At 42.2% G+C, this 15,374-nt stretch overlaps 1 protein-coding gene across 6 annotated transcripts in view; it reads right to left on the bottom strand.

Annotated features, from left to right (window-relative positions):
* Window positions 1-15,374, bottom strand: part of SYN3 (synapsin III) — a 509,993-nt gene that overhangs the window by 376,931 nt on the left and 117,688 nt on the right. For all 6 annotated transcript variants that reach the window (XM_074391364.1, XM_039463248.2, XM_074391367.1 and 3 more), the window contains exon 4: window positions 12,224-12,315. In XM_074391364.1, coding sequence (XP_074247465.1) covers window positions 12,224-12,315 — 92 coding nt within the window. The remainder of the gene's footprint in view (window positions 1-12,223; window positions 12,316-15,374) is intronic.

The raw sequence follows: 15,374 nt of genomic DNA, 5'->3' as shown, positions 1-15,374 counted from the left end.
TGCAGGTGGCCTCTGTGCCATGAAGCCAGGCCGCCTACCTGGGCTAGTCCTAGATGCTTTATGAGTTCAGAAGCTGGCACCAAATTCGACTTCGGAGTGGGATGAGAGAAGGGGCCACAGAAGCACAATCTTGATGGATGACAGTGAGGAACGCTCCAAGCCAAGGAAGTCTCTGCCTTTCTCCTTCCCCTCGTCTGGCCCCCAAGCTGCCACTTTCCTGTGTGCATGTTCACCCAAAGTCAAGAGAGAGTGAAGCTCCACTCCCCATACACATAGGGCTCGTTCTGCCCACTCTATTTCCCTCTCCACTTAAGTCACCTCCTCAAGAGGCCTTCTCTGCTTCATGCATCTCAAATGCCAACTTCTCTGTATTCTGTTTGCTTTGCCCGTTTCTCACGACCTGCCCTTAGCCCACATGTCTGCTTACTTATTGATTGTTTTCTGCAACTCTAATATCAGCTCCACAGGAGCTATCGTCTGTTTCATTCACCACTGTACCCTCTGTGTCTGGCACATAATGAATGAAAGGAAGGAAAGGCGGAAGCAGCTTAATGTATATGGAAACATTTAGAAGAGGCGAAGGGAACACTTTTCCAAACACACACAGGTACCTGGAAGTCAGTGCAGGAACTCTGCTCTGTGTAATGTTTGCCAGAGTCTGCCTGGCACTCAGAACTTGCCTCTAATAAATTCTGTTGAATGAATGAATGAATATCTGGAATTTGAAATTAAAAGTTCAGGAGGCCCACAAGAATCTAGGCAATTATATATGAAGTAAGATCAAAGAAATGTTATTATACAAATTAAATTTCTTGATGGGATGTTAGAGATGTCCCAGGATAGAGATTCAGGAGTTGAGGGCTGATTGTTGCTCAGGAGCTGATATGCTGAGAGGATTTGGAAAAGCCACCCTTCTCTCTTCCCCAGGCCAGTGTGCCCATCTGTAAAATGGGCACATAGAAAACTCTAAGGGACTCTTTCGACTCTGGAACTCCAAGATTTTATAGACCATCCCCTCCTCTGGGACAAGCCCATTCATTTCCCTCTTGCCCCAAACATCCTCCCTGCAAACAGTAAGCCAGGGTGGGCGCTGGGGAGGGGGAGGATTTGAGAGTCTCTGATGCCTCTCCTCAAGGTCTTGCGTTACTGATGCTTCCTGGCTCCCTCTCTTCAGCCCTCTCTGAGGTCTGACCTTCTAATGAGCGGAAGCACATTATCAGCCACTGCGGTTTGAACGGGTGCCTGTAATTTAGTGTTGCCTAATGCTGGAAACTGAGAGCAGGACTTGCATAATTAGATTGGGGCCTCATTAATGTCTGCCTCCTCGGGTGTTTTTCATTCTTGGTTTCTCCTGCCCTGTATTTGCAATCCCCTCTGTCTGTATAAACATGGCTGTCCCTTTTTATCTTTCCCTTGTGGAGCCAGGCTGGAATTTGGGTCCAGGACAGCCAAGGCACCCACAAAGCATGAATTTTAACATGCCCCGGATGGTCCTTGCTCTGCTTTCTAAACAGAGAACCTGGATGTCTGGGTTGCGCTTACACATCTTGAGCTGGCGGGTCATCCACCCTGGGTTTGGGTTTGGACAAAAACCAGAGGAAGGAGGGCTATCAATGCAACTGCTGCAAATACTGATGATTTAACCAACTTGTGTGCAATGCTTGGCCATTTACAAAGCACTCCTAGAACCCTACCTTGTGAGCAGGGACTTAAACTTGGTTTGTTTTGTTCACTGGTCCCCTAAGAGTTACTCTCTTTTTGTGCCCTCCCGACCCCACTCTATGCTTTTTCCACTGTTCTCTGCCCTGCTCTAAGCTACAGAAGATGGGTCCCTGTGGGCAGCATCAACTCAGTTCCCTTGCTGATAGTTTCTGCTTGCTTTCGGCCAAAGTGAGGTCCTAGCAGGAGACTGGAAGGCAGAGGGAGAGAAGTGGGGTGGTACTTCTCTCTAGTGCCCAGCCTGCTTTAGTGCCATGACTTGGAAGGTAGCTGAGTTCCTCCCCAGTTATAGCTTCAATGGACCAGCTCTCCTGCTCAAGTATAGATTAAACCTACTAGATTTAGTCTAGTAATTCTATTTTCCCCTTTTGTCCCTGCACCCCTAGGGATGATAATGGTTTCCTTCTCTTGTTGGATTCTAAATACCTCGTATTCCCTTAGCCCCTCATACTCTTCTGTAAGTTGCCCCTTCATTAAATCCTCTTTATTTAGACCATTTAGGAGTGAATTCTGTCTTTTGCCTGGTCTCTGTCTGATACAATACCCAATGTCTGAAATGGTCCCTGGAACATAGTAGGTCCTTAATAAATGTTTGTGGAATGAATACACAAACTTTTCACATATGACACCTCATGTCATCCTTACAAAAAGTATGCAAAATAATATTATTACCTTTTACACATTAAAAAACACTGAGGCTCAGAGAGGTAAATTCTTATACCTGAGCAATAGATTTCTAAGGGAGGGCAACACTCCCATACTATACCCTGAATGAGCTGTAGCTTCACTCTGTACCCTGGAGAAATCTCTACATACTGCTGCTTTCTGTACAGAGACTGAGTGTCTACTCACGCCAGCCTGGTGTGGGCTCAACAGGACCAGAGGCTGGTGGAGTGGACAGAGTAACGATTCCAAGACACTTGGAAATTCTCCTGGTATAGAATCAGAGACCTGGGTTCAAATCCAAGTGCTGACACTTTCTAAAAGTGTGATCTGAGGCAATGAAATCAATGACAATGACTTAATCGTTCCAGTTGTGACTCAGTTTCTTCCTCTGTAAATGGTGCTATAATAATTATGATTACACACTTAAGTTAGTGATTATTCTGATCCAGGTACTGCTTAGCACTTTGCATATACCAACTCATGTAATCCTCACTGCAACCCTAGGAGGAGGATTCTTCTTTTTATTATTATTATTATTAGTAGTAGTAGTAGTAGTAGTAGTAGAGATAAGTTACTGCCCATGGTCACACGGCTGCTGTTACCATGGCAGATTTGGGATGTTCACCAAGGCAGCCTGCTCCAGAACTGTGTTCTTAACCTTCAGGCTATACTGGCTGTCTACATTATTATTAGACCATCTCATGGGTTTGTAATTACTAGATAAGAAGACCATCCATGATGAGCACTTAGCACAGCCCTGGTGCACAAGGTCCCATCAATAGTGGTGACTGACTTTTCCTTGTTCTCCGCCTAAAAGTCAGACGCATGGATCCTCTCTCTATTTTTCTTCCATGTAGTTGTTCAATTGTACTCTTGCATGTCATTCATAGTGGGAAACGTATGGCTTCTTTAAGCAGCTTTGCCCCTTGCCACACACAGACCCTGGAGCCAAATTGCCTGGGCTTGAATACCAGCTTTGCCACGTACTGGCTGGAAAACTGGATGTTATCATTCCATCCATTGGTGTTTCAGCCTTTTAATCTATAAAATGGTGATTTTAATAGCACACACCTTATAGGGTTGTTGAAAGGATGAAATGAGTTAATTCATGTTAAGTGCTTGGAACAGTGCCTAGCACGTAGGAAATGCTATAAAAGTTGTTTGCTAAATAAATAAAAGTTCATGAATTTTGTATGTGCAATTCAAGCTGGCTTAAACAAAAAGGGATTTTTTTTGGCTCAAGTCTGGGGATGAGTCTGGATCCAGAGCCTTGAATAACATCATCAGAACACTGTTTCTGTCTGGCTGTGTTTTCCTTTACCCTTGGCTTCATTCTTGGCAGTTGGTTCTCTCAAGGAGAGAGATAGCCACCAGCAGCTCCAGACATACATCCCATCAGCTCAGTGTTCCCAGCAGAACACATGTGCCTTTCATCCAAGAGTTCTGGCATTGGCCTGGCCTGTGTCCCAGTGAGATATTCCAATTGACTAGGGCCGGTCATGTGCCATCAGCTGCACTCACCACACAGACTGCCAAGTTAAGGAGGGGGTCACCTCAATGAAATCCTAGGTGCTGTACCCCAAAGGAGAAGGAATGCATATGGAGAAAGCCAGCAGTGGTCTGGTCTGCCATCCATCCTGGTCACCTGTATTAGTCAGGGTTCTCCAGAGAAACAGAACTAACAGGATATATCTAAGAGGAGATTTAATATGGGGACTGGCTCACATGATTACAGAGGCTGACAAGTTCCATGAGATGCTGGCTGTGAGTTGGAGAACCAGGAAAGCTCATAGTGTGATTCAGTCAGAGATTGAAGGCTTGAGAACCAGGAGTGTCAACTGTATAATTTCCCAGTCTATGGCTAGAGTCTTGAGAACTGGGTGGCTGCTAGCACCAGTCTTGAAGTTTGAAGGCCTAAGAACCAGGAGCTTTGATGTGCAAGGGCAGGAGAAGATAGATATCGCAGGATGAGAGAGAAAGATTTAGCTCTTCCTGTGTCTTTTTGTTCTACTGAGACGCCCAATGGTGCCTGCCCACAGGGTGAGGGAAGATCTTCCTTGCTCAGCCTACTGATTCAAATGCTAATCTCTTCCAGAAATACCCTTATAGACACACAGAGAAATAACGTGTTATCAACTCTCTGGGTAAGTTAACCATCACATCATCTTTCCTTGTGAGAAGATGCTCAAAAGGGAAGCACTTGTGAGAAGCACTCTCTCACAAGGTGCTCTGTGTGAGAGAGACTTCAGGAGATACAGGCCTTGCTCACCATGCATACTGGAAGTGCTTATACACAATTTCAATACAATGTCTACCTGTCTTTGGAAGAATACACAGCAAGTCAACAGCACTGCTCAAGATTACTGCTTTGGGAGACAAAGCTAGGGCTTGGTATGACCCTATATGCCTGTGGAAGATTCTACTGTTTTTATTTATTTATTAAACTTTTATTTTAGGTTCAGGGGTACATGTGCAGGTTTGTTAGACCAGTAAACTTGTGTCTTAGCAGTTTGCTGTACAGATTATTTTGTCACCCAGAGACTAAGCCTAGTACTCAATAGTTATTTTTTTATCCTCTCTCTCCTCTTACCCTTCAACCTCAAGTAGGCCTCAGTATCTGTTGTTCCCCTCTTTGTGTCAATGAGTTCTCATCATTTGGCTCTCACTTATAAATGAGAACATGTGGTATTTGGTTTTCTGTTCCCGTGTTAGTTTGCTAAGGGTAATGGCCTCCAGTTCCTTCCATGTTCCCACAAAAGACATGATCTCCTTTTTTTATGAATGCATAGTATTCCATGTATATATACAACATTTTCTTCATCTATTCTACCATTGATGGGCATTTAGGTTGATTCCATGTCTTTGCTATTGTGAATAGTGCTGCAATGAACATTTGCATGCATGCGTCTTTACAGTAGAATGATTTATATTTCTTTGGGTATATACTCAGTAATGTGATTGCTAGATCAAATCATACTTTGGAAGAGTCTACTGATTTCCCCCCACTGCAGGACACACTGAGTCATGAGCTACTTGGTGTGTGTGCACATTCTTGTGAGTCTGACATCCTGTAACAAATCTTGCTAAAGCGAGCTAGCTGGCTGAGATTATAAGCACCATCCTGGGCATGAGACAGAATAAATCTCAACAGCCGTTGGGTACGTGAACACAGGCCTTTGGCTATACAGGCACTGTCATCACAACACTGGCTACTCGAAACGTGATCTTCCAATGGCAGCATCAGCAGCATCTAGGAGCCTGTTCACATCCTTGCTGCTCAAACTGAGTCTGTAAGACCAGATGCATTGGCTTCACCTGGGAGTTCAAAGAAAACTCAAAATCTCAAGCACTACCTGAAGACCTAATGGATGAAGATCTGCATTTTAACATGAGATCTCCAAGAGGTGTGTACGCACATTAAATTTCAAGAGGCACTGCTGTAATCATTCTCTAGGGTTGCCGCAGTAAAATACCACAAACTTGATGGCTTAAAACAACAGAAATGTATTCTCTCATGGTTCTAGAGGTTAGAAGTTCAAAATCAAGATGGTGGCAGGCTGGGCATGGTGGCTCATGCCTGTAATCCCAGCACTTTGGGAGGCCAAGGTGGGAGGATCACCTGAGCTCAGGAGTTAAGAGACCAGCTTGGGCAACAGAGCAAGACCCCATCTCTACCAAAAATTTAAAACTTAGGTAGGCATGGTGGCATGTGCCTGTAGTCCAGGCTATTCAGGAGGCTGAGGTGGTAAGACCGTTTGAGCCTGGAAGGTTGAGGCTGCAGTGAGCAGTGATCACATCACTGTACCCCAGCCTGGGTGACAGAGCGAGACCCTGTCTCAAAAAAAAAAAAGTTCGCAGAGTTGGCTCTTTCTGAGGGCTTGGCAGGAGATGCCTATCGCCTAGCTTCTAATGATTGCCAGCAATTCTTGGCTTATCAATGTATCTCCCCAATCTCTGCTTCCAACATGACGTTTTCCCTGTGTCTAAATTTCCCTCTTCTTATTAGGACACCAGTCATATTGGATTAAGGGCTTACACGACTCCAGTATGACTGCACCTTAATCATCACATCTGCAGCAATGCCATTTTCAAGTAAGGTTACATTCTGAGGTGCTAGGAGTTAGGACTTTATCTTTTTCTTTTTTGGGGGCAACACAATTCAACTTACAACAACTGCCTTCAAAGTCTGCCATTTCCGAATACTGGAAGAACTGCCAATTAACAAATACCTGGAACATTTCTGTAACTTTATTTTTGTAAACAATCTCGTAAATTCAGGAAGAATATGGCAGGTCTAGAATAAGACTTGGAGATATCTATTTCTGCAAAGTGATTCGTGTGTTCACGCAGCATACCTAGGAGTGTCCTTAGCTTTTCAGCCAATCCAGCCCCAGTGCAGGGCCACCATGAGAACAAGCTGGGAATGTTTCCTACTTTGGCTGCCACTAGAATCACATGGGAACTTTAAAAATATGAATACCTAAATCCCACTCTCAGAGATTCCAGTGTAATATGTCCCAGACATTGCCTGGGTATCAGGATTTTAAAATAATTCCTAAGTGATTCCAGTCCATAGCTAAATTTGAGGACCAATGGTATAGATTTGTGTGTGTGTGTGTGTGTGTGTGTCCCAGTCTCACTCTGTTACCCAGGCTGGAGTACAGTAGTGGAATCGTGGCTCACTGCAGCATCCACTCCCAGGTTCAAGTAATGCTCGTGCCTCAGCCTCTCAAGTAGCTGGGACTACAGGTGTGCATCACCACACCTGGATAATTTTTGTATTTTTTCTAGAGACAGCTATGTTGCCCAGGCTGGTCTCAAGCTCGTGATCTCAAGCAATCCACCTACCTGAGCCTCCCAAAGTGCTGGAATTACAGGTGTGAGCCATCATGCCCAGCTGGGATAGATGTTCTTGTTTCTACATGTTACAAATGAAGGAGATCCAGCCATCCTTCCAAATAAGGAAGTAGGATACAAGTCCTACCTTTTGCCCAAAGTACATACTTTTAAATTTCCCTTTGTGAAGGTCTGTTAATGTTTTTATTTTGCCATCATTCATAAAATATGAGTGCAGACAGATCCCTAAATAACAGCATTTTAGGCTTTTTACAGTTCTTATATGAAAAATGAGGGTGCCATGAAAAAGTACACGAATGTATATATTTAGCATTATTCACTAACTCTCCAATAATCATGAACTTCTTTATTTCTCCTTGTAGTTCTGTCAATTTTTTATGTATATCTTGAGGTATTTTTGTATAGTGCTTATAAATTTAAAATTATTATTTCTTCTCAGTAAATGAATCTTTATCATAATAACTTATTTCTTTTTCCCTAGTAAGGCTTTTCACCTGGGAGTCTATTTTTCCCCTAGATATTAATGCAGCTCTATCAGTTAGCTTTCTTTTGCTCCAGTTGCATAGTATATTTCCCCCTTTCTTTAACTTTCAAATTTTCTGTATCTTATGTTTTAGATGAATGTATTGAATGGAATACATTTGGATTTTTAAAACTTTACACTGATAATCTTTCTTTTTAATTAGAGCATTTAGTCCATTTACATTTAATGTAATTATCGGTATACATACTTTGGTGATAAAAATATTTAACAACTCTCAGGGTGCTTTGCGAAGTTTGCAATTCTCACAAATGACCATGAGAGGGCGACTCCAGAAGATGCACAGGCATTTATAGCCTTGAAGAGACAGGAGAAACCAGGCATTCACTCTCTGGGGTTCTACTACTACTTCTGAGGTTCTTCCCTGCAATGTCTGGGCAACATCTGGGCAGGGGAGAACAAGAATATGGGCTGGAGGATAGGAGTGTGGTGGGCTGGGGGACAAAGGAACAGTCCCACGGGGTTAGGGTGCCTCAAGGCAATGGCTATTTACCAACTCAAAAACAAAAATTCAGGATTTCAATAACCAGCACTGTTATACAGGCAATTCAGAATGATATCAGATCAGACTTGTTAATATACTGGGTGTAAATCAACCATTTACTTTGTGTTATTGTGTTGGGTTTTAAAGCCTGTTATTAATAAATATATTTATTTATTTATGCTTTTTTTAAAGACAGGGGCTTTCTTTGTCACCAAGGCTAAAGTGCAGTGGCACGATCATGACTCACTGCAGGTTTGATCTTCCTGGGCTCAATCGATTCTCCCAACTCAGCCTCCCCAAGTAGTTGGGACTACAGGTGTGCACCATGCCCTGCTATAGTTTTGTATTTTTCGTAGAGACTGGGTTCCACCATGTTGCCCATGCTGGTCTCAAACTGCTGAGCTCAAGCAATCCACCCACCTGGCCTCCCAAAATGCTGGGATTTACAGGTGTGAACCATCATACCTGGCCATGTTTACTTTCTTCCCTGATAGTATAAGGGCCTCCCAACATCTTAATTCCATTTACCCTCAACCTCTACTAACTTAATGTTGTATACTTTAATCCTTCATATATTTTTAAATCCATAAAATTGTTTGTATTGTCTTTTGAAGACATCATCTATTAAGACCACCTTCTTTTCTCTTCATATAATCTTGCAGCCCTGTTTATCTGAGATCATTTTCTTTCTGCTTGAAGTACATGCTTTACAATTTCCATTTGTGAAGGTCTGTAAATGTTTTTATTTTGCCATCATTCATAAAAGATGTTACTCTGAGGACAGAATTATAGGTTGCCAATTAATTTCTCTCAACACACGAAGACATTTTTCCACAATTGTTCTCTGGAAGCTGTCAGTCTGTTACTTTAAGTACAGATGTTCCTTGACTTATGAAGGGGCTGCAACCCAATAAATCCACTGTAATTTGAAAATATCCTAAATTGAAAATGGATTTATTACACCTAACTTACCAAATGTCATCGTTTAGCCTAGCCTACCTTAAACATTATCAGAACACTTACATCAGCCCACAGTTGGGCAAAATCTTTGAACAAAAAGCCTATTTTATAATAAAGTGTTGAAGATCTCATGCAATTTATTAATGTTCTGCTGAATGAGTGCTGCTTTGCATCAACATAAAGTCAAAAAAATCATAAGTCAAACCATCATAAACCGGGGACCATCTGTAATGTGCCTTTTCTCCTCTTTTTCTTTCTAAATAACACTATTGTGTCTTGCTGTGGAATTATTTTTATTTATCCTGCTTGAAATTTGCTGAGCTTCTGTTTTTGTGGTTTGGTATCTTTGTGAAAGAATCATTTCTTCAAGTACTGTCTCTGATGTATTCTTTTTTTACCTCTCTTTTTTGAGAATCTGATTAAATGAATGTTAGACCTTCTCCTAGGATCTAACAAACTTTCCTGCACCTCCAATCTTTTCCTCTCTGTGCTTCGTTTAGGATAAACTCTTCAGCTGTACCTGTCATTTCATAAATGTTTTTTCAGCTGTGTCCAATATGATGTTAAACACAATAATTTTGATCATTGTAGTTTTCATTTCTAGCAGTTGTGTTTGTTTTTTTAAAAAAAAAACTCATTTATGGTACATGGCTCATGCCTGTAATTCCAGCACTTTGGGAGGTTGAGGCGAGTGGATTGCTTAAAGTCAGGCATTTGAGACCAGCCTGACTAACCTGGCAAAACGCAGTTTCTACTAAAAATAAAAAAGTAGCCGGTTACGGTGGTATGGGTCTGTAATCCCAGCTACTCGGGAGGCTGAGGCAGGAGAATTGATTGAACCTGGGAGGCAGAGGTTGCAGTGAGTCACTATCATGCCATTGCACTCCAGCCTGGGCAAAAAGAGTAAAACTCCATCTCAAAAAAAAAAAAAAATAATAATAAAAGAAAGAAAAGAAAATAAAAGAAAACACCTAGTTACATCACGTTTATAGTATCCTATTCTCTGTAGCTTTCTCCAAATCTGACTTTTTTCAATTTGATATGTATAGTTTTTAAAAATAATCTGATAATTCTATCTTTGAGTTTCTGTCTCCATTGTCCATTGTTCCTGTTTCACCTGGTTATCTTTGACTATGCACTATTATACAAAAAAATTATTTGAAGGATCATTTGAAGCCTAGGATCAAAGTGCCTTCCTTTACATAGAATTTTCTCTTATTTCTGGCATGTCTGGGATCACCATAAACCAAGTTTAAGGCTTGAGGTTTCCTGGAGGGCTGAGTTATTCAAGCTGCAAGTACTTGTAAGGGCTCACCTACTTGTAATTCATGTTTACCTAGAAGGTGTGGTCCTTTGGGGGATCTCAGCTTATTGTGGAGAGGGTCTACAGTTATACTCCCTATTCTGAGTGGCCCTGAGTGTTGATTTCTGTCTCCCTTGCCCCCACTAAGCTCTCAAAACCAGTTCCAAATTTGGCTGACCTCGCAAATATTCTCAGGATACAGGTGGCTTTGTACTCATTTACCTCTCTGGGTTTTCATTTTCCCATCAGTCTCTTTCTGGTAATTCCTTACTGTCATACAAACTCTTAGAAGGCCTTGAAAGACTGTAATTATTTAGTAGCTTTTAAGTTGTTTTCAGTAGAAAAGCTGGTCCAAATGACCTAGCCCATCATTACCGGAAACAGGACGCCATGTAACATCTTGTTACATGGCATACAGCAGGCACTCAATAAAGAATGGCTGAATTAGTAGAATTATCATAATTTCCCAAATGATATGGTTTGACCATGTCCCCACCCAAATCTCATCTTGAATTGTAGCTCCCACATTTCCCCTGTGTCGTGGGAGGGACGTGGTGGGAGGTAACTGAATCATGGATGGGGGTGGGTCTTTCTCATGTTGTTCTTGTGATAGTAAGTCTCAAAAGATCTGATGGTTTCATAAAGGGGAGTTTCCCTGCACAGGCTCTCATTCTCTCTTGTCTGCCATCAGGTAAGATATGCCTTTCACCTTCTGCCATGATTATGAGGTCTCCCCAGCCATGTGGAACTGTGAGTCCATTAAACCTCTTTTTCTTTATTAATTATCTGGTCTCGGGTATGTCATTATCAGCAGCATGAAAACGAACTAATATACCAAACATGCACCTTTTTTGGGGGGTCTGTCTTTATTTGCAGAGGCTGTTTCCTACTCTTAGAATATATTTCTCCTTCCCTATACCCAATCTGAGAATGTCCACATTCTCCCACTGGACCAGGCTCAAAACAAATGTGACCTCAAAGCTTTTCCTGTTTTCCCTCCTTACCCAAATCTGAATCCTATCTCTTCCTTCTCTAAACTCTCATGAGATTTAATATGTATCGTTCTCTGGGTACTTAACTAGAGAGCAATATATTTATGCACATGCTTATCTCTCCTATGGATATACACATTCTTATCATTTCTGGCTTCTAAAGAAACCCCTCACTTGCTCTCCAATTCAGCATAAATTACAGACAGATTTTTCTGAACATATATATCTAGTTCTTTTAGTTTTGGTCTACTAGGGGATGATTTTATGAACATTTAGTCTGCCATGCTGCAGGAAGCTGAATTTCATTTATTCTAATAAACTCTTCCATTTGTACAGCACTTTAGAGTTAATAAGGTGCTGTCACATATGAGTTTCTGTAAACTTTAGCAGCCTCTAACTTCAGTGCTGCTATCATCATGCTGCAAATGAGAAGTAGAGGACAGAAGAGCCTCAAAGCCAGAAATGGAACCCAAGTCTTTTCTCTCTAAGTCCAGGGCTCACTCCAGGACACCACAGGTGCTGCCTCTAAGATGTGTGCCGCTGGTGATTACTACTGCAACCACACCTGGGAAGCAGACATTCTGCACAGGAATGTATGTGTGGCACAGGATTCAGGTTGCAGGCAGTGGACGGAAGGATGGGCTACCTGAGGTTCCACGTATGCACTTCTCAGAGGTTCTGCTTTTTTTAGTCCTACTCACCTCACCACTTTGGTCCCATTTCTCACGACCTGCATGTCCACCATGCAGCCCCCTGTCACATAGGCCGCTAGGTTCAACTCTGAGAATTCAGCCTGAAGGAGAAAGCAAAACAAAAAAAGGATTCATCAAATACCATTGGTAGTAACACTGGTTAACACATACTAGGTATTTAGAGTTGCCAAATACACCTTTAAAGCTCACTTCAAACTTAGGAAGTTGGTGATATTATTTTCATCTTTCTTTTTGAAAGATGAGGAAGCTGAGGCTCTGAGAGGCCTGATGACAAGTCCAAGACAGCATAACTAATACAAGGCCAAATAGGATTCAAGTCCATGTGTCTCTGATTAAAGGACATATGCTTTTAATCCTTGCCAATTTCTGCCTCTTTTAAGGTGGAAGAAGCAACTACAGATCCAAGACTAGAATATGTCAGATGCTGTTCAGTGGGACATTTTCTCTAGATTTTTTTTTTACCTTCATATTCTACAGTAGTATGGCATCATGACTCCATGATAATTTATTGCTATTAATGGACTCACCCTCCACCCTGGTCATCTGCCCAGTTTTCTTTGCTTGGTAATGCTCCATCCATCTGGTTACAGCAGCAGCATCTTATTTGTTCACTGACATACTGCCCTTTTGGTCACAGTTGATGGGGTAAGCATCTGACGTGGAATGGAAGAATGAGCTATCCTTCCCTGAGAGTTTGAATTAATGAGTGAGTGAGTCATGCAGTTTCTTTCTCAGTGGTTGTATCTTTAATGCACAAACCTGGGTGCCATTTAGGACCATGTTCTCTGTCATCTGCACTGGGAAAGCACAGAAAACCAGGGTAGAGAGAGAGAGAGAGAGATAGAGAGGAAGAGGGAGAGAGAGGAATGTCATAGTCATCAAGAGAGGGGCAGGGGCAAGAGATGACGTTTATGTGCCAGCTACAGACCTGCTTTGGATTTTGTGAGTTCATCTTTTGGGTTGCCTATTTGTTTAAGCAAGCTTTTGTGGATTTCTGTTGCTTACAGCCAGAGTCCTATGGCATACATCTCTCTTACCAGATGACATGCTCCTTGGGATTTCTTGCTATGATCATCTGTCTTAGTCTCCCAGGGCTGCTTTAACAGGTGGATTAAAAAGCATAAATTCATTCTCCACAGTTCTGGAAGCTAAAAGTCCAAAATCAAGGTGCTGATAGGGCTGGTTCCTGCTGAGGGCTGTAAGGGAAGGGTGTGTTCCAGACCTCTCTTCTTGGCTTGTAGGTGGCCATCTGCTCCCTGTGTCTCCTTACATTGTCTTCCTTCTATATCCAAAGCTCCTCTTTTTATAAGGACACCAGTCATATATGCCACCTTCACTTCATTATTTTATTTATTTTATTTTATTGAGACAGAGTCTTGTTCTGTCATTCAGGCTGGAGTGCAGTGGTGTGATCTCAGCTCACTGCAACCTTCGCCTCCCGGGTTCAAGTGATTCTCCTGCCTCGGCCTCCTGAGTAACTGGGATTACAGGCACCCACCACTATGCCTGGCTAATTTTTGTACTTTCTGTAGAGACAGGGCTTCACCACGTTGGTCAGGCTGGTCTCAAATTCCTGACCTCATAATCAGCCCACCTTGGCCTCCCAAAGTGCTGGAATTACAGGTGTGAGCCACCATACCCAGCCCACCCTTAATTTAATGGCCTTACTTTGAGTTGATTACCTCTTTAAAGACCCTATCTCCAAATAAGGTCACATTCTACTGTGGGTTAGGACTTCAGCACATGAATTTTCGGGGTCACAAGTCAACCTGTAACACCAACAGCTAAAGTGCATAGCACCAAACTGTGCCTTATACACAGAAGATACCAAGAGCAATTTCTTTGTGTTTAATGGATAAACATAACCACTCACTTGTATAAGGCATTCACTATGTGCCAGGTACTGGCCTAAGCATTTTACATATATGAATTTATTTAATCCTCGCACTTGTCCAGTTGAGGAAACGGAGGCAGAGACAAATAATGTGCATGACATCACATAGTAGGTAGCAGATCTGGTTTTTAAAACCAGGCAGCATGGCTCCAGGGCCTGTGCTTTTAACTGCCACCCTCCATGGCCTGCACTGTTCAGCTGAATGAGGCATTTGGTGGAGTATAAATGGGAATTTTAGGGACCCAAAAAACAACCCATTTGAAGAAACAAGTTTACATTGAAGGGAAATATCATTTCATGGCAATTTAACTGTATCTCCTTGGAGTCATTTAACAGGAATTATGACCAAAGACCCAGCCATCTCCCCAGATAGCATTAAAGCAAACTGGGAGTACTTAGCCTCTTGCTGTAATTAATAACCTCATTATGCTGTGGCAAGGCGAAAAGATCACTCTGAATGAGTCCAGGTTAGTAAATAGTGGTAAGGACCTAGTTATTAAGTCTAACGCCTTAAAAAATTCAGTCCTATCACGTTCAAGATTCTTAGTTGGCAAGGTCACAAAGAATTAAGAAGAAAAGTTGTTGCTTATGTGTGCAGATAAAAAGACATTAGAAGAAAGTTGCAAAACAGGATACCTGGTCACCAAATATATGCAGAGAGGGAGTGAAACAGAATCTTGGAAGATAGAATCTCTGACCCAAGGGCTGTCTTGCTGCCCAAATGGAAAGAGAGATACCTGGAGAGAAGTCACACTCAGGCTTGGATATACAAGTTAGGGGTTCATCTCGTTCAGAGGTGGGTGTCTAGAGTTATTTCTCAGTTGTGGTTTGTGAATAATTACAGGAGATAACTGCCTGGGCTGCAAGGTAGCCAGCCTCTGTGGGATCAAGCAGAGAGTTGGCCTAGCAAAGAAAAGGGGCATTCTTCTGTATTTAACTGCCTAAAACCTTCAACACCATGGAAATGAACACAGAGGTGTCCAAACCACCTCCCCTTCAAGATAGCTTGATAGCTTTCATGGTAGAACATGGAAGAGCCACCATTTGGAACTTTCAGAGCTCTTGTAAAAACTGTAGTGAATGGAATTGTATTTCTCAAAAAGCTATGTCCAAGTCCTAATCTCTAATACCTGTGAATGTGACCTCTTTGGGAACTAGGGTCTTTTCAGATGTAATCCAGTTAAGGATATCAAGATGAAATCATCTTAGATTGGTGTGAGTTGCGGGGGAGGCACACCAAATCCA

This window comes from Saimiri boliviensis, chromosome 21 (genome assembly GCF_048565385.1).
Source record: "Saimiri boliviensis isolate mSaiBol1 chromosome 21, mSaiBol1.pri, whole genome shotgun sequence".
In the NCBI taxonomy this organism is placed as follows: Eukaryota; Metazoa; Chordata; class Mammalia; order Primates; family Cebidae; genus Saimiri; species Saimiri boliviensis.
Note: the sequence above shows the minus strand (reverse complement) of the source record. Positions and strands in the feature narration are given on the sequence as shown.